The 21073-nt window shown below is 35.7% G+C and overlaps 1 protein-coding gene across 1 annotated transcript; it reads right to left on the reverse strand.

Moving 5' to 3' along the window:
* Positions 1-558: 558 nt before the first annotated feature.
* LOC311578257 (vomeronasal type-2 receptor 116-like) lies at positions 559-19519 on the reverse strand (the record flags this gene model as incomplete). Its single annotated transcript, XM_084748128.1, has 6 exons — positions 559-1466; positions 8240-8360; positions 8761-8988; positions 10985-11791; positions 12176-12455; positions 19314-19519. The coding sequence occupies 6 exons, from the start codon at positions 19517-19519 to the stop codon at positions 559-561; spliced, it is 2550 nt and encodes an 849-aa protein (XP_084604254.1).
* Between the last annotated feature and the right edge of the window lie 1554 nt (positions 19520-21073).

Below are 21073 nucleotides of genomic sequence, written 5' to 3' on the forward strand. Positions count from 1 at the left end.
ATCCTTTGGGTTTTACACTTTTAGCAGAAGTATTCACACTCTATTTTCCCCAACTCTGTATGTGCCTATTTTTAATTAATGTACAATATTTTTCTGATTGCACTCTGAGTCTTTTTCAAGTGTGAAGATGATAGGAAAATGCAATGTATTGTGGTACATGTGTAGATACAGTAACTAATCATACAACTCCCCTTTACAAATATGTACTCTCCTCTACTGATTTATATCATGCCACGCAACAATGGCACGTACTTTCTACTGGAAATTTATATTGGAAGAGAAACTTCATAAAACTAAAAGCCAAATACAATCTATCACACTATTAAGTTGAAGAATAAACATTGGAGGAAACCCATATTATAGATGAAAAAATGGCTGATTCCAAGCCTTTCACACGTGAGAATGGAGGTCCAAGTCACATTTTGAAACTCTAATATGCAGCTTTTTTTTTTTACAAGGGTACATGGAAACAAATCTAATATTTGACCTGCTATTTGATGACTGGAACCAGCTGTTTGGTCTACCTACACGGTATGTTAGTGGGATTCAATGAGGAATTTAAACTTTAGTATGTGTGTGTGCGAACTTGTGAAAAGATTTTCTCTTGGGTTTTAACAAAATAATGTAGCATTTTGGAGCAAATATGCAAAGAAGCAACCCTGCACTGGAGGTCAAGATGCAGAAGATTTCCACAGAGACCGTAGCCTTGCCTTTAGTGCTGTGGTAGACAGGAAAGAAGGTAATCCAAACACTGCAGAACACCAGCATGCTGAATGTCAAGAACTTGGCTTCATTGAATGTGTCAGGAAGATTCCTTGCCAAGAAAGCTATAATGAATCCTCCCAGAGCAATAGAACCTAAGTATCCCAGGGCACAGTGGAAGGCAATAACTGAACCTTTGTTGCAAACAATAAAAATATGACCATGTTCAGTATGTCCATAAGTATCAACAAATGGAGGAGAAATTCCCACCCAGATACCACATATAATCATTTGAATCATGGTGCATATGGGGACGATCAAGTTAGAAGCCCCTGATACCAGCAGCCACCTCATCCTTTTACCTGGAACAGTGACCTTAAAGGCTAGTACTACAGTAATTGTCTTGGCTAAGACACTAGAGACAGCAACAGTAAACACAACTGCAAATGTGGTCTGCTGCATGATGCATGTGGCCCTATGAGGCTGGCCAATGAAAAGCAAGGAACAGAGAAAACAATAAAAAAGTGAGATGAGAAGGCAGTAGCTCAGAGCTCGATTATTGGCTTTTACAATGGGAGTGTCTTGGTTCCTCAGAAAGATAGCAAATACAAGAGCTGTGAGAACAGAAAAGCACAGTGCCAAGGAAGCCAGAACCATCCCTATGGGGTCTTCATAAGACAGATATGTCACAATTTTTGAGAGGCAGTGAGTTCCTTCCGTGTTGGCATATTGATCATCTGGGCACTTCAAACAAAAATCCATGCCTGTTTCAGAAAAAAAAATATATCCAGGTTAAATATTATTCTATTATTCAAAGATATATCAATGCTACAGGAATTTAATATATTTCATCAGTTAATGAAAATGAATTATCTAAATTGACCTTCCCTGTGGTGGCATCTTATATGGTTGCTTATAAATATTCATCTTGATTTTGAATTTCTATAAACCTATGAATGGTTAAGAAACATAATTCTGTATAATTTTTATTTATTCAAGACAATTTCAGTAAGTTTAAAGAAAACTATAGGTAGTATAACAGAATATACTGGTTAGTGAAAGAAAATATGTTAGAGTACATAATTCATAGTAGCACATATTTATTACTTGTATTTCTGTAGACTGCATAGTACCATAGTAATATTTAATATGCTTACATGTATATTACTATGTAATGATCAGCCATAAGATAAGACTTAAATATAAGTGTTCTTACGTAGCTCCTTACACATACACACTCTGCTTAAACCGTATCTTACTTAAACTTTTTCTCTAATAGAGCCAAGGAAAGTAGAGGAGTTATGAAGCAATTACGACCTAAATCTATACATTAAAAATATCACCTTGCTTTTTTGTTTCAGTGTATGAATTCTGGTACAACAGAGTATCTACCAATATTACTGGCATCTATCATATTTAAATGTCAGTGATCTCAAGGTTGTAGTAATTATTTAGAAAACAGCACAAAGATGATAACTTTCCACCTCACAAGGGCATTTATGTGACAGATAGTACTGGATGGGGGAATGAAGTCCCTACCACATGTATCTTTGTTATTTTGAACATAATATAGTCAGGTTTCTTTCAATTGCATTGTCTCAACCAAGCTGACTGAAAAGTTACAATGTCTTTCCAGTGATACATCATTCTATCCAGGAAGATACATTCTGTATCAGTTGTTCCCATCTTCTCATAATTTTCTCAAGGGCTTTATCTAAACTGGCAGGAAAATTATCTAAAAATTCTAGCTTTTCTAATGATTTTATAATTACCCAACATTTTAAATATACTGTATTTTCAAATTCCTCCTTATACTCAAAAGAAGTAAGCAAAACTTAAAATGTTTCTTTTAGAATCTTCTGGTTCAACCAACACTAGGATAATAAATTGTTAACTTTATTTGTACTTGATTTTCCTGCCATTGTTTCATCTGAATCTCCATACATTTTAATACATATTTCTATACAGTATGTCATTGAAATGGTTTATTTACTTGCATTATTAACTGCATTCTCTAACTACAAATATTTGACATTTCTGGATCTGAACTCTACTATTCTTTATATTTCACATGTTCAATCTATTTCTTCGCAGTCACACCCTGATCAGAGGATTAAATTAAACTATAAGTATATATATTTCTATCTTCTCTCAGTTCAACAGAAGATATTTACATTCATTAGTTGCTTAACATACTAAAATAAATATCACTTTCATGGATTCCATTGGACCCTTTCCACAATGAATTTAACACCACTTATTTAATCCAAATGATCAATGTACATACTCCTTTTCCAATATTATAACAAACCACTCATTCAGATTTCTATATGTTGGGTTCCACATTTAACAGTGAACTAGAATATAACCAAAAACATAAACTACTGAGTAACAGCATCATCTACAATAGGACACATTATAAAACACACATTTTCCAAAAAGGATGCAGCATCGCTGAGCATCTACATCTTATCACACAGCTTTTTACTTCAAAAATTAAAGGTATAGTTGCGATATTTTGGGAAAGAAACAATTTAGATGCTATGGAATCCTGCTATTAAGGTCAAAGTCTAGAGGTTCTGGATAGGTTCTGAACTTGGAATAAAATGGACTCCCTTTCTCAGCAGAGTACCATATCTACCTGATCTGGGGAATTTCTAAGCCCCCAGGGAAATTAAAAAGCCAAACCTTTCCTGATTAGAAACCCATTCGGCCAGCCCTTGTAGATTCCTGGAGATACCCACTTACTGATAATAAGATGTCTTGGTGTTCTGGCTCTCAACCAATGACCTTTGACATACCTGGAGATTTCCCTCATCCACAGGACTGTTTTGTTACATGTGGATTAAGTATGCCTGGCACCCCAAGCCCCAGCAAATCAAACACATTCACTCTCAAATCTCCTCCCACTGCCCCGTTTATAATGTTCCGGATTCATGAAATAAACTCTCTCTCACCCCACTCCTCCACCATGAACACCAGAGACTCATTGTTTACTCTGGGGAAGCAAGGACTTCTTGGAGAATCACCTAGTGCCCCAAGCTTGGCTGACAGTTAGGCAGCCACACACCCAGCTAATGTAAGCTTCTGGACCACCAGGGCTTGACTATCAGGCAGTCAGCCAGCCACATGTTGCTGGCCTCCATGAGCTTCCATCAGTCAGTGGCATGTGGTACTGCTTTGGTGGCAATTGACCTGCATCCTGCCAGACCTGCATCTCATTGGTTGGCTTAGGGTTTTTGCCTGCATACCTGCCATTAATATAGTGGGCAATAAAACTGTGGTATCATCACAGGCTTTTTGAACATCTGAGTTTCCACTGCCAGCTGATACCATCAATCTCATTTTAAAAGAACCAACTGTACCACATAGTGGAAAACTCATTTCCACTTTCCCCTTGAGATGGGGAGCTTTGCCTAGTGCTAGAATCTCACCCTAAGCATTCAAATCATTCCTGAAAGGGAACCTTTGATTTCATGGTTCCTTGGTTGCAGTCTGGAAGCCAACAGTGCCTGGACTGGCCTGCAGGAGAAATGCACAAGTCCGTTTTTCTCCTGGAAGCCTGGCAACAGGAAACACAGTGTGAACAGCCCAGGCTACTGCTGGACAAAGAACAACAAGATGAACTGTATTTCCAAGTACTGAATTCCAAGCTGAGGATAAGTGCCATAGTTTAATACTCCAAAGCAGTTTTTTCAGCATAAACTATTATGTGCAATGTTTCTTGATTGAGTTACAGATGTAGTTAGACACACAGACACAAGTTTGGATTGTTTCAGAGAGAGTATTATTAATTCTTTAGTTTAGTGATGATGATGATGTTAAATATTTACATTACCATAAAGACCTTTTTGTGCCAAGAGCCATTGATATGGAAAATTCAGTAGGCATGTGGGCTTCCTGGAAGGTAATCTGGCATTTTGCAATTTTGCAAGGCTTATAGTGCAATGAACACTTAGAATTGTCTCCAGCCTCTGACACTCCTTTTTCAGGAATGCTGTGAACCGTCACTCTGGTTATATATACACTCTGATCAAAGAATCCACTTAAGGGATCTTTATGAAAATGCACTGCTCTTCACATTTTATTTTTGATAATGGAATTTCTGATTTGATTTAAACCATTTTAAATGTTAAATAGTAGATAGAAAGTTTATAGCTGCAATAAATATTTTTGTGGGTCCCCAGATGCCTCACAAAAAGACAACATGAGTCAGATTTGTGGTTTCAGATAAGCTTCCACTCTTGAGATGGCACCAGGAATCCTGGTATTCTCCATAAATATAGGTTAGTTGAAGTTTCCATGAACACAGAATATAATGGGGCTACCAAGAAATGTCTAAAATAAGGACAAACCTTAATGTCAAAAACTCCAAACTCTTTCATTTTAGGTCCTTGTACATTGTCAGTTTATGGCATAAAATACGGATGTTCTAAATTTACTTTGTATTTTGGAATGTAAGACTAGATGAAGAAATTTTTAACTTAGTACTAAAACATGTTATTCATAAAATCCCTCTCATTGTAACAGTTTTGTCTGTCTCTGTGATAATTCCTTTTGATTCTGATGTAAGTCCTTTTCTGACTTAGAAAGCTTTTGATCAAGGTATAAGAAGAATAATCAGGCAATAAAGGTTTTGGGGCCATTTGTTTCACCTGTTCTCTCTCTTGAATATATATGTAAATGGTTTATTTCTATTTCTCTCTTATTCCTTTTTTGTATACTCCCTTTTAAAATTATTAAAAATGTATTAAGTTTGTTTATTTTTAATGTATTTATTCTTAGTGTTTTGGTTATTTGTATTTGTCAGCCTTGAAGAAAACATCTTTCCTATCTTGATGCATCAAAAATTCTGAGTGTAAATCAATATCTATCATATCTTGTCATTATCAACATACATCTATCTAGACCTAAAAACTTCTTGAGTCCTAAACAGTTAAGCTTAATTGTTAAAGTGAACTATCTAGTCTTCAACCCCATCAGAGACTTGAGAAGGAATAAAATAATTACCTGAATATACAGGGGGTGCAGCTTAGCAGATTCCCAAATGAGAAGATGATGGAGACAGATTGCTACATAAGCAGTCACCCAAAACTCTATAACACTGGGCTATCATCTTCAACCTTCTGGCCCAATATATCTGATAGACATCTTTATGAGGCATGAACTTGCTTCCCAAGTCTTGACAGAGTTTGGCCATTGACTCTGAGTGCATCCAATATTGCCCTGTTTTAGGCAGAACTCTGTCTGTGGTAGAAATGAGGACATTTTGTCCAGCGGCTTGTTTGCCACATTTGAAGGTATCTCCATAAGGAGGTTCTTTGATGCTCCTCATCCTCTTTGAGGTAAACTGGTTGTGGCCAGGAGTTAACCTTTCTCATTTTCAATGAATCTTTAAAATAATAAAAAATATTTGAAATGCCATATTCTGTATGTCTCTGAGGCTTTTGAAGACCTTATCTAACTATTTTTTCTTAACTTTCTATAGATTCATATCTATCTGTTGCACCTAAGACGTATATTCTTGTGATAAAAATAGACTAGGAATTGATATGAACATGATTGGATCAACTAACAATTAACTTGTATAACTTATTTATCCTAAACAGCCTACAATAGCACTTTCAAAGTATTAGAAGTAATTGTTGTAATATAATTGAGTTATATAGATACTATACCACATATTAGAGTAGAAATGTATATAATGTGTGTGAAGAATAATTTTAAATTTAAGTTCTATACCACTGTCTCTAAAATTAAACTTATTTTGCATCTACATACAAAATTCTATACCAAAATAACCTTGTAGGTGACAATAAGGCATTAAGTTGAGGAGTAGATGCTCTAATCTATGTTTTGTTCTTCTCTATCTATTTCTATATTCCCCGTTCTTTCTTTACAACCCCTATCTCCAAACCTAAGAATGGAAGATAAAGGAAAAGAGAGACATCCATGAGTTGAATCTTGTTTTCTCTCTAAATAAGACCAACAACAAACTTATAACCAACTCTCATTGAAAAATAACCCTCTATAATCCAAGAATTCAACCAAAACATAGCCCCCTTAAAGGAAATGGGGTGTTGTTCTCTTAAGGTTTCCTCCATCTGATTTAGGATGAATAATACTTTTGTAGGGACCCAAATGAAGTTGGAGACATGGTTAAACAAGCTATGAATAGCATTTGTGGTCCAGTTTCTAAATGTTGAGAAACTCCAGGATTAATTAAGAGTCCTGTGTGGGACAGTCTGAAATGCTGGACCAAATGAGATTGAAATCTTTCTTCAATGGTGTCCCAGGAGCTGTCTTGTTCTGATGAGGAACAGCAACTGAAGCACTGGGTTCTGGAACATGAAGGATGCAGGATGTCATTGCCCAGCATGCTGAGAGAAATAAATCCTGTCAGTTCTGATCCGATGTCAGTGTCTGGTTCTTTTGTTCTGAAAACATATAATTTCTCACAAGCATTATACAGTCCTAAAATTACAAGTATATAAGGCATGCGTGATGCACAAAAAAAATTAAGGCATGTTCTCTGCTCTTTACATGAGCATAAACAGACCTTCTTAAACCTTCATTCATGCCATACAAAGAATGGCATTTGATAATAATTCATAGAGTTTCTGTAGCCCACAAGAAGCATTGTCTATGCCTAGGCATTCATGTCTCAGCCAGTCTCAGAGCTACTCCCATATCGTGGGATTAGCAATATAAGCTACCTGCTTGTTCTGCTATTTGAATGGTTCACATCCCTACTGTATCCTACTCCCTCATCACTTCCCAATCTTCCCTCCCTCATCCCTTCTCCCTCCTCCCCTAGTCCTCAGAAATGGGAGCCCTCCTCTCCTAACAACTGAACTCAACCTATCAAGTCTCATCTGTACTACCTACAACCTCTTCCTCTGTAGCCTGGCAAGGCCATCTGCCTGAGGAAAGTGATCAACCATTCGGTGGTCAGAGTCCATGTCCTAAGTTGTCCCTACTCTCCACATTGTGGGACCCACAAGGAGACTGTACTACTACCTCTGAGCAGAGTGTCCAGTTCTACATCATACATGGTCCTTGGCTGATGTTTCAGGCTCTGTATTATAATGTAGTTATCCTGAATTATATAGTAGGCTTATATACCTACTTATGAAGCCACTTTTCATAACTTTCTCTGCAGGAAAAAAGTGGTCAGTTTAAGTTTTCCTTTGCCGTGTCTGAACAGCCTGTCCTGAGCCTCAGAGAGGAAACTCTGTCTCTTTCCCTTCTTCCGTGTCCTTACTGGCTGCCTCTTGCTGTCTCTGCATTTTAAAAGTTTTTTAATTTAGTTTTGAACATGAGAGGTGAAATACACATGAGATGCTGACTGACCCCAAGGAAGAGAAAGAGACATTAGTTGTCAGTCTGAGTGGCTCCAAATATTCAATGCTGTGCAGAGGTGCCTCAGTTCTCTTCTGTACCCATCACAACTGGACTTTAAAAGCTTGGTGAATTACGCAATAATCAGAGAAAGTAATAAATCCAGTGATTTTTAAAAAGTAAAATCTGTACTTGCCTGTCATGTTGGAAATTTGATTCTCTGGGCAGGGGGTGCAATCAAAGCAACAGACAGCTTTTCCCTCCTGAGGGGATTTTCTGAATCCTGGATTGCAAGGTGGGCTGCATACTGAAGGAGTCTGAGAAGAACCACACATGCATTAGCAATAAAGAGCTTTAGTTATTGGCCCAAAGTTAAAGGGGCTTAAGACATGATGCAATTGTAAAAAACCTCCTTTTACAAACACAGATTAAATTCAAATGCAGAATTTTATTGTAGTTTTCAATATTTATTCTGAATTTATTATGATTTAAGTATTATCAAATATACATTTTATATATGTACTTGAGTGCACATATGTACACACATATTTGTCTCTCAGAAAAATAACCAATGGATTAAGGAAATCCAGACTCATAGAGAGTTAGTGGATAAATGTCTAAATAGGAAAATGCATATCCCATGAGTAATAACAATACCACCAAATGATCATGTGCAGAGTTGTTATATGGAGGGTATTACAGTTAAGCCCAACACACCTGTCTAACATCTGTAGCCCACTCTATCATTTCATCAGATATCAGCAATTGTTGAGGATGTGGCAAGTATTGGAAAAACTTTCCTATTTTCACCTTAAGTCCAAAACTTTGTAGAAAATTTCCTGTGTAGAAAATGTCATACTCTATATCCAACTTTGCTTTCTGATTCATGTTCACTAGGTCTCCAAGGGGATTGACAAATTGGATATTCTTCAAGAAGGAAACCACCTAAAACACACATATTATTTAATTTTAGCTATATCTATACATAGGATACAACATATGAAGTGTAGGTTTCCTCTGATTTTTAACTATCTTCAAATTTTGACTTCATAAATAATACTCAAATTGGTAGAGTAAATAAACATTCACTTGGAAGTAAAGTACAAATATCACAAAGGCTTAGAAATAGCTGTTACTCATTGGAGTTAGCACCCTAAAACATGAATGGTGTCTTTGGTGAGAACTGCAGCCTTCTCCACCCCTTTCTGCCCTCAGTGTTATCTTACAGCAGCAGCTATAACTGAGGTCCCCAATAGGTCAAAAATGGAAGAATAACTGGATTTCATTTAGGGATGATTTGTAACATTGAGAACCAACTGTTTCACCACTTAGATGAACAGTCAGACACTTGGTTATATTTAATAATGTTGTGAGAAATAAAAAGAATATAATGCATGAAAATAAATTAATAAAAGGGATAGACTTCGAAATCCTTAAGTTTTTGTTTCCACTGTTAAATAAATGATGCTTATATATGGTAGTCATATTCTGGACAATATTTTGTCTTAAACTATTAAATAATGAAGCATGGGAGAATGGCAAAGTAGAAGGATCCAGAGGGTCCTAGAAGCCTACAAGTAGAACATTATGATAGGCAGATTTGGGCCCAGGGGTCCCGCTCAAACTAAGGCACCAGCCAAGGACAATACAGGCGGTAAACCTTAAACCCCTACCCAGATCTAGACAATGGACAGAACACTCTCCACAGTAGAGTGGAGAGTGGGATATGACTTTCTCACATACTCTGGTGCCTCACCTTTGACCATGTCCCCTGGAGGGGGAGACCTGGTGGCACTCAGAGGAAGGACAGCAGGTTACCAAGAAGAGACTTGATACCCTATGAGCATATACAGGGGGAGGAAATCCCCCTCAGGAACAGTCATAGGGGAAGGGAATAAGGGGAAAATGTGAGGGAGGGAAGAATGGGAGGATACAAGGGATGGGATAACCATTGAGATGTAACAAGAATAAATTAATAAAGGAAAAAAATTTTAAAAAACTATTAAATAATGATGTTATACCAGTATTGGCTGGAACATAATGTGTACTACCAATGTGCTTTGTATTATATGCCGTGGAAAAGTAGAGAAATAAGCACATTTTTGAGAAACATCCTCAGATACTTGGTTTTAGAGTTTTTGTTCATTTTAAGAAAATAATTTCAAAGTCTCTACATTTCACATTATATTTTCAAGCTATTTTTAATTATATATATATATATATTTAATTTTTTATTAATTTACTCATAATACATCTCAATGGTTATCCCATCCCTTGTATTCTCCCATTCTTCCCTCCCTCCCATTTTCCCCTTACTCCCCTCCCCTATGACTGTGACTGAGTGGGACTTCCTCCCCCTGTATATGCTCATAGGGTATCAAGTCTCTTCTTGGTAACCTGCTATCCTTCCTCTGAGTGCCACCAGGTCTCCCCCTCCAGAGGACATGGTCAAAGGTGAGGCACCAGAGTTCATGTGAAAGTCATACCCCACTCTCCACTCAACTGTGGAGAATGTCCTGTCCATTGGCTAGATCTGGGTAGGCATTCGAAGTTTACTGCACGTATTGTCCTTGGCTGATGCCATAGTTTGAGCGGGACCCCGGGGCCCAAATCAACCTATCATAATGTTCTTCTTGTAGGTTTCTAGGACCCTCTGGATCCTTCTACTTTGCCATTCTCCCATGCTTCTCTCATCTAGAGTCCCAATAGGATGTCCTCCCCTCTGCCCCACTTTCCTGGTAAGTGAAGACTTTCATGGGACATGCCACTTGGGCTAGCGTGCAGATATTTTTAATTTTAAATTGTCAAACATTTTACTATAGACTATTTCATTGCTTTGTGGGTATCCGTGAATAATTTCTGTTTCAGATAGCTATGAAGTATGCAACTTTAGCCATGACCATTGTGTCTTTGGGAGTCTATTTAAGTAAAAACACATTACCTGAAGTGAGTCAAGTTTCTGTCCTTCCCCAGCATTATTTTTCCATGTATTTACTTGCTGCAGAAGTAACTCATGGAGAGAATGGGCCACAGCATAAACAGCATTGTATAGGTTATAACTTACATCACTCATGGACATTTCAAACTGGTACCTGGATAACCATTCCAGAAGCTTTTTTTCTGAACAATTCTTCAGTTTCTTACAATTAGATGATGACAAAGAGCAATTAAAATTCAACCACCATAACTTAGCAAGAGAATTAGTGTTACTGTAGTTTGAAGGGTGCATTCTCTGTATAAATTTCTTAAAACCAGTCACTTCAGAATAATGATGTGAAAAGCTGATTGTCCCATGGAAGGAGTTGAAGAGGAATTCTCCATCACTTGTAATCATATCCCACTGTGAGGTAGTGACCCAGATTCTCCGAATGTCTACAAACTGCCATAATCTAAAGTTCAGTTGTAGATGAGAGTCTTTGTCTCCATAAACAATGACCACTTTTGCTAAAGACATCATGATTTGATTGTAATACATATCAGCCATTTTCAAGAATAATTGTATGTTATATGTGATAATAGTAATAAAGGCTAAACAGATGCTGTGTATTTGCATCTCTTCTCTCAGTTCAGAGGCAAATTGAAGTCCTTGGTCATCATCTGAAATGATCAGTCCTACCCAGTTCCAGCTGAAATAGATCACCAAAGACACCATGGCAATAACTATAGATTTGTCCTTGATAGCCATCTGGTACAGATAGGGAAAGTGGTCATAGCTGCTGAGGATAGGATGAAATGGCCCATAGTAAAGCTGTAGGACATTTCAAAAAGATAGAAACAGCTTGAAGAATATGATGTATACAAACCTTGGTCTAAAACCTAAGTATATTTAACAAAATAAGGCAGTGTTGGGAAGTGTAACATTCGTTTTATTAAAACACAACCCGTTGTGATTTTCCTAAAAATGTAAGATAAACTTATTCTTCCAGTAAAACACTACACATTCCTACTGTTTCTTCTCTGTTTTTAATAAAATTCTCATATGTACCATATAAAGTGCCTGAATGTTTGTACTTTAAGCTTTATCAATCAGAATGGACATAAATTCCATCTCTGGCTTCCAATCTCCCAAGGCACTAAGAAAACCTGCATGAAAGAAGGTAGTGTTTCATGATGTAGAAAACACACATCTCACCTCTGGAGTTCTGGAGATGTACAGGAGTGGTCCAAGCATGGCAGTTGGTAACCACATTGGTCCTGTAAGAACAATTAAATATCTCCTCTGGTTTCTACAGTCATAGTTAGGAAAGTAATCACCTCTTTTGGATGATAAAATGATTTTACTCTTTTCAGCCAATAAGTTACACTCAACTTTAACTAACAGTGACATATTGGGTAAAATGTGAGGATTCCTATTGATATCTTCAATGGCATAATAAAGAGATAAAATCAAGTGGATGCTCTTAGTTGTCAACCTGAAACAGATTATAGCAATCATTAGATGTTATGTTCTAAATGTACTAATCTCAGATCCTTTTAAATGTATAATATGTATGGAATCATTTTTTCCCCTAGATATGTTTTTCTATGCTGACACAAGACTTGATACTGTGGTTGTGAGAATTTTAAAAATGGGTATGTATTGGTCTTACTCAAATGACATTTTGTCATCTGGGATTTTTCTGCAGTTTACCTTTGTTGTCTGCGAACATGGTGAGTATCTTATGAAACATAAAGCAGGTTATGTTTAATCCAAAATATGCTCCTGCCATTATCTTAGAATTCTTGTGCTTCACATATGTGGAAAACGAAGTTTGATTCTCTACTGAATCTCATGGTGCTTTCCCCCACAGCAGCAGAACTTTCTAAAGCCATAAAATTGTCATAAGTATGAGGAATGGGAAGTCAAGTCTATTTTTCAACAGGCCTATGGATTCATACATATGGTATACATATTGGCCATTTCTTTTCTTCTTTAATTATATGTACTTTTCTCCTCTTTATCCACTTGAGGCCACAGAATTTGGGATGATGTGGGATTGTAATTGTGTGGGTTTCAACTAGTGTGTTTCATATTATTTATTTAATTGACTCTTATAACACTGGCCCTGGGATTACATTAGTTGATTTCTGAACAGTTCACCTTTGGGACTTATGTAAGATTTTAGATTTTGATTACTGTTTTTTTATTTAGCATATTATAAGAGGATATAATGCTAAATATAATTTTTGTATAAAATTATCTTGAAAATATTATTTTAAAAGATTTCATATCATTTAGGTAATTTTGATTATAATAATTTGTTTGACCTCTTTTTGTGCATTTCTGCATTGTTTCATTTTTATACAAATTATTCAGGTAAGTAGACATAATTTGAGGCTGTGAAGCTGGCATAGAATTGACTAAACTAATTATGTGTTCTAAAATTTCATACTTCTCATGTTTTTGTGCAGTGTTTTATTTGTTTGTTTCTAGAGACTTCCTGGTCTTTCAAAAATGCATACACATTTAACATGTTATCTAGTTCCTTGCCATTCTGTGATGGAAAAAGATGTGTATTCTTTTCAGTTTTGAATTTGAGTTCTCCATTTAAACTCATGATGTTACTGTTCTCTGCAAATTTAGCATTTCAAGTAAGATATACCACTATTTTAAAAGATATTTTGGAATTGTTTGTTTCTCTGTAATTATGCCCTCATTTTCTGTGAATGCTTGCTGTTCATTACATTTTCATGTACAATTACACACACACACACACACACACACCATCCTCACTTTCCACGATTGGGGATTTCTGGTAAAGAGAGTGCAGAAATTATGAAAGAGTCAAGAGAGATAGGTAACAATAAGAAAACATTACATTCTGACCACAGAAGGGCAGCTGTACATCTAAAATTACAATACTTCTGATATGTTCCATAAAAATCTTTGAAATTCTAAGCCAGATCATGTTCCAGCATAAAAAGGAAAGTTGGGCACACAATCATACCCATTTAAGCAATAACTGGGTGTTGTGCAGAAATCAAGATATAGTCCAAGGTAACCATTCTCTGCTGGAAGGAAACACATCTAAGAATATCTGGGGAGCAAAATTGTTGGAAATAATGTTTGAAAAAGACACAAAGTTTGTTTGTTATGGAGAAAGGAATATATTTAGAAAGAGTTCTTGGGGGAGGTAAACTATATTTAAAAACCTGTTGTGGGAAACTCTTAAGATACTAACAAAAATATGTATCCAAGGTAATTAGTTTCAATATAAAAGTGGTAGAGGTATTCTCACAGTTTTTGAAAATTGGTTTAATGTAAATGAGGTTTACTGATTCATTTCATCTCTTTGTTTTTACTATGCATCCACATGAGACAGAGGAATGACCCAAACATTTACATATGGGTATATTAATCAGGAGAAAACATATAGTAGAAAATGGGGTTGGATAATTCTAAAGGAGCGTACACATTGAGAGTAACTAAAAACCTTTTGCTAAGTGTATCTTACACAGACTGTGCCAACATAAATTTCAGTCATCAAATATGTAATCATTTGAGGAGATCTCACATTAAAATGTGACAACATTGAAAATACAAACAAAGAAAATGTATATGATACTTTTTTCCACTATTCAAATTTCATATTCCAAAACATAACCAAAGTAACAAGGATAATTCCTTTCCTTGGCTGTAGAAATTATAATTATGTAGTGTACAGGGCTTAAAGGCAGTAATGTCATTTTGACTCAGTCCTCTGACAAGGTCCTTAGGGGTGGGTCTCAATTCCTCCAATGGACAGCACCACCAGGGAAGAAAAATCTATATTTTTCTGAATTTACAATTTTCTGCTTGGTGACATCAGATAGAATGCTCAATTTAAAATCATCTACATGCAATACTCAGGGCCTCACCACCTATTCAAGTTTACTTTACCATCCTATCACCAGTTTAAGCTAGCTTCTGTAGTCCTCCAGAGGCAACACTTCTATCATTGTTGTGGCTTGTAGGGTTCAGTAGAAGCCTTCTTAGACCCTGGTTATTTCCTCAGAGTATAATTTTTTTCAGGGAGGGCATCAGAGGAGGTGATATATGTAAAATCTAGTTTATTAAACCACATACCAAGAAATGAACACTAAATCCAGAAGGGTAATTATAGGGTGAATAATTAGATAAACTTAATTTTTCTGACAGATTGCATCTGATGATATCCTGCAGATACAGTATTGGTTCAGCATATTAAATGGATTATATTTAAAGGATATAATTAGGATTACAATTAAAGAAAAAAAGCAAATGTGTGTAGAAATAGTTTAATTTAGGTACTGTAATTTCTCGCTAAATGTATCCTTGAAGTCTTATATTGCTTACAGAAAAGACTAGAACTGGAAAATGACTACATCTCTACATGCATTGCAACGGAATATGATGTTTGACAGTTGCATTGAACACATTTTATTCAAATGTGTTCAAAATTAATAGTCATCTGTCCTTAAACATTCTCAACCCAAGAGTATTTGTGACAAAAAAAAAAAAAAAGAATCATAGGAATATTTTTCAGTGACAGAGGCCCAAATAACCCAAAACCAAATTATAAATATTGTGTAACAAAGAAAAAATAGTGTAAAATGTATAATCCCGTAAAGAGCAATAAATATATTGTTTTGTTGCAAAATAGAGTTGATAATCACTATCATTCCACACATGACATAGTAAATTATAAATACTAAATGTTAGAAGTTGCTTATGTACAGCAAATGGTGAAATGTTTTTAATTAATTTCACAGAAACTAGTTTTTAATAGCACAGCTATAAATATATATTACTAGTAACTCATCATACAGAAAACCTATTCATAATTTGATATTTTTCCACAAAATATATTTATTGAACAAGATTAATGTGTTTTTAGTTGATTGAAATATAACCATCCTTTGGAGATTTGAAGTTTTTTTCAAACAAGTCTTTCCCTTGATTGGTTAGAGTTACACCAAAATACTTTATACTATTTGTGGCTATTGTGAAGGGTGTAGTTTCCCTAATTTCTTTCTCAGCCCATTTGTCATTTGTGTGAATGAGTGCTACTGATTTTGTTTTATGAAATTTTGTATCCAGCCACATTGCTGAAGATACTTATCAGCTATAGAAGCTCTCTGGTGGCATTTTAGAGGTCACTGTGTATACTATCATATTATCTGAGAATAGCCATAGGATGCCTTCTTTCTTTCTGATGTAGATCCCCTTAATCTCCTTTTGTTGTCTTATTGCTCTAGGAACTACAAGTACTATATTGAAGATTTATGGAGAGTGTGATGTAACCCAGGCCCAGAAAAACACTTATAAGTTTGTATTTACCCAACGTAGATGCTCTCTGAGAGTCTACTCTGGCTGGGATGCTGAGATTCTCAGATGGACTCTGGGCTGAGCACTGAGAATTTTATGGAAGAGTTGGGGGATGGAAGGAGCCAAACGGTTCAATAGCCCCACAAGGAGACCATTAAGACCAATGGAATTCCACCCAGGCCGGGGCAGGGGTCAGGGGTGGAGGGTGCACAAACTGTTGCAACACCAAAGGACAATGCATACAGAGAACATAGACTCCTGTTCATATGTAGCCAACGGATTGCTCGTTTAACAAGGTTGTGGGAGGAGTGGGGATTGCCCCTGACATGAACTCTGTTGCCTGTCATTTGAACACTTCCCCTTGGTGGAGAGGCCCTGTAGGTGTGCAGAGCAATGAGATGCAGGCTGCCTGGATGAGACTGATAGTTTGTGGTTAGATGGTGGAGGAGCCGCCCTCCATGAGGACAGAAATAGGGTGGAAGAAAGAGGGAGATTAGGAATGGGGAGACACGAGGGAGGGAGGGGATAACAATCAGGATATAAGATGAATATATTGTAATATTTTTAAAAGGAAACAAAACAAACAAACAAACAAAAGAAATATAACCATCCTGTAGAAGGCCATAGTTTTATTTCTTTAATATAGAATTCTATTTCTAATCAATTAGAGAAACAACATGAACATTTATTTATGTTGTAGAATTTTTACTTCCATAAACTCATATTATGTATCAACTATGCTATAATGTTTCTAATCATGATAGGAAAAACATGACTGAAAAAATAACATTAAATAGCCAAACAGAAAAAAATTTTGTGTAGACATAATATATAAACAGAAACATATCAGTGCTTTGAAAATAGCTTATGATATTTTATAAAATGAATAGACACTTAACAGTGAAATTAATACAATACTATATTTGATCAATATGCATTAATATTAAGACAAAATAAGGAAATTATCAAAACTATACCACATATCCTGTACACCTGAGACATTTATGGTTATATTAGTCTTTCTTCCATAATAGGTATTGAGTTCATATAAAATATATTTGTAAAAATGCAAGGAAAGGAATCTAGATAGAAAATAGTTGATTTGTTATGCAATATTGAGCTCTCATTAGTTAGAAGAAATGAAAACATTTCTTTGTCCTCTCTTGTTTTGTTCCTCATAATTTTATAACCCTGAATAGAGAAAGGATCTATAATTTTAGCTCTGTGTTTCTCAGATACAAAATTTTCAGTACCATTATAAAAAGTATATATATATATCTATATCTGATATGCATTGATCCATCAGTTAACATGAACTCAGTGTTTATAAAAGCAGGGATTATAAATATCAACTTGGCTACCAGGAGGACATATTTTCTTCTAATGTCCAGGGTTTCACATGCACTTGAGTGACAGAACACCTTGATGAGGTGCGTGATGAGGGTTTTATGTTCGAACTCTGCTGCACTTTTTCTTAGATCATTCTTATTTATGTCTGATCTTGGATTCAAGGATCATCTCCTCGGTATTCCATTTCACTGTGTATACTATTTTGTTAATTTAGCCAATAAAATGAGATGAACCTCTTCCCCATAATTCCTCATTCTCCAACATCCTTAAGAATATTTTTGAAAAATAGAGCAGCAATCAATATTCTAAAGCACTTAAAAATCTTCCATTATCTCTGAAAATAATCTTCCATTTATTTACAGTTTCCAGAATCCTGCTTTACTTTGAATGTTTTCCGTTGATACATTATTTAAAACCAAACATAGCTATGTCTCAAACTATAAGGTCCCCTGTACTCTACCCTGACACATATAAACAATGTCCTGTATTGAGGAATCTTTATAACCAAAGTCTTACAGCGTAACTTGGGACAATTTCCTTACCTTTGAAGAGGGGACATTACTGGAATTACCGAATCTCACATTTCAAATACTATCATAAACTTATTAATAAAAAGTATGATCAAATGTAAAAATCAGATGGCAGTGTACACAGATCAATGTAATACAGAATTGTCTATATTTAGCATAGTTGAATGAAAGAAGTAAATGTTGAATAAGTACAATAGATAAAAAATTAGACAAGGCAAGATGATACATGACCATTTGAAATCATTAAATGATCTTCAATGATGGGAATCGGCCAGATTTGTAATCTTATTTACCTCTATCTCACATGTGAATGAGTATCACATGCAACACTACTTATTCCGGATTGTGAAAGGAGAAATATGAGGTCACTGTTTAAGTTGGAATCCCCTCTTCTCACAGGGAAACAACTGTTCTACTGAAATACTCTAAATGAATGATTCATGACTTTGTAACCTAGAACTCTTGAGTTCTGTCATTGTTATCACAGGAAAAATATGACTGTGCCTGTGAAGCAGAATGGAAAGTAAAGGAAAGCAGATAATTCTCATAATGAGACTATATTTTGTTACCATGCCCAACTTCATCTGTGAAAGACACACAGTGCAATAGTAGTAAATGTATAATATGTAGATTGTTTTCACAAAACCAAAATTATCTTCTAAAGATAGGTACCCATAAGTTCTGTTGGATGTAACAGTGTCCTTTGCTCAGGCATTTGGCGCTATGTGCTGATAGATGAAGTACTCACAGAACACAGAAACCGTATACTAATGTAGATCTAAAAAATAAAATATTGTGTTTGAAAAGCATGTGACACCTAGAAGTGGGAATTGCCACTAAAAAAGGCATAACTCTATGAACATGGTCAGAAATGCATCTCATTCAGTTTCTTAGCTGGAAAATGTGACTCTAGAGGATTCAATACCAAATATCCTATACTCCTGCAGAGAAACTGAAATTATTATGAGTAAGACACACACACAAAAACTTTACTTAGAATCTAAGTTGTGAGGGAATACAAAATAGACCAAAGACAACGATAATGGTGGTCTAACTCTCAGCAGCTACAGTATTTGTGTATCATGATAATTTATCAGAAGTAAATAAATGAAGGAAGCACTTACTTCTTGTCTAGATTCCCACCAAAGTGATCATTCTTTATATATCCACTTTTAGTATAAATAGAAAAGAAACAATCAACTTCCTTATCTCCATCCTTGTTTTTCTTGTCTTTTGTTCTCAAAAAGCACTTGGGATCAGCCAAACTGCAGAAAAGGAAAGGAAGTTTTAGGACCAAGAAGACAAAAATAAAAGAGAGCATGTTTATCATGTCACCCAAGTTGTGAGGCTGAGCAAATGTTCAGTAGGAAACATCAGGTGGAATGTCATGTATCAATTTCGCTTGTATGCACCCAATATTCTCTCTTTTTATTACTGTACATTCATCAAGGGAGTATATGCTTATGACTCTCTACACTTTTCTTCTCTGCCTCTTTTGCTCCGCTGGAGGATTTGTAAGCATGATCTGGCCTGGGGCTCTGCACCTGAGTTCATATGTTTAGGGACAAATACGAGTTGATAATCTTGTTTATGATCATTCTTCTACTCTGTATTTCTCGTGAATCCCCCTACGTCAGTGAAGATGAAGGTCCAAGACATGACTTCTTTTTGGCCACATATTCAAAAATGCCTAGTTCACCAAACTATTGCTCTGATTCCCACTTGAAATAAGTGACTTGGCTGGCTTCAAACATTCCAAAGCAAGCTTGAGGTAGAAGTGAGAAACAGCACATACATGGCACACTTTAATAAAGTCTTACACATATTTCCTTGGATTTCCATGACAAGTAATAGTCTCCTCACATTGTGGTGCCCCAAAAGAAAAACAAAAACAGAACAAAACAAACAAACAAACAAACAAAAACCACAAGAGAACATGCACTTTGTGCCCCAGTCACATCTAAATACCTGCTACTAGCACAGAATTCTTTGAAACTATATGTCTTGAAAAAAGAACTAATGATCATTCTGAATCCAAAATGCCCAACACTAGCTCAGTATCAGCACAAAAACTCACGTTCGTATTAATGTTCACAAATGCAAGTAGGAATTAGTCAGCATTGATCAATGTCTTCTGATCAGCTATTTCATTTGTAACACTAGTTTTTTTTTTCATTTTTATACTTACATTTGGATCATATGGTAGCTGGTCTTGCCTCTTACAATTAATTATTGGGCTGTTTTTCTCCACCTTTTCATTGAGAAACTGAATGTGATTATTGCTTTATAGAATTGGAGCTGTCAAGGGGAGAGTGTACAGGTTCATCTTAAATGTGGAGCCTCCTCACACTGACATGAGACTGATGACATTTCTTCACTAAGGCAAATCATTGTTGTTGAGAGTTGACTTATACCAGAATTCAAATTGATGTACAGAAGTTTTCACTAATCCTATGAGTGGAATACCATTTGATACTTAATTATAAATATTCTATAATATTCCTCTTCTGTGATAATCCCATGTAGAAGGTCTTATTATGTATATACATACATATTAGGTAGGAGAAATGGTCGTTTACAGGTAGAGAAATTTTCTCTCTCAATTCAAATAGAAAAAAAAATCAGTGTCACTGACATTTCATGTAACTAACTGTTAGGAGGATGATTAGTATTTTGGTGGGATGTAGTTTCAATAGATTTTCCTAAATTACTTGACACCTGGGTGCTTGTAGCTTCATGTGTTTTATTCTATTTCTTCTGTATTGGGCTATAGGGCTCTTTTGTGTCAATTATATAGTTTCTTACTAAGATTGTAGTGACATGCTATTTAATATTATTATAAAATATTCTTTATGTTTAGAAGGCATGCTCTAGTATGGTGTTT

Source organism: Acomys minous (genome assembly GCF_964271855.1).
Source record: "Acomys minous genome assembly, chromosome: 2".
Classification (NCBI taxonomy): Eukaryota; Metazoa; Chordata; class Mammalia; order Rodentia; family Muridae; genus Acomys; species Acomys minous.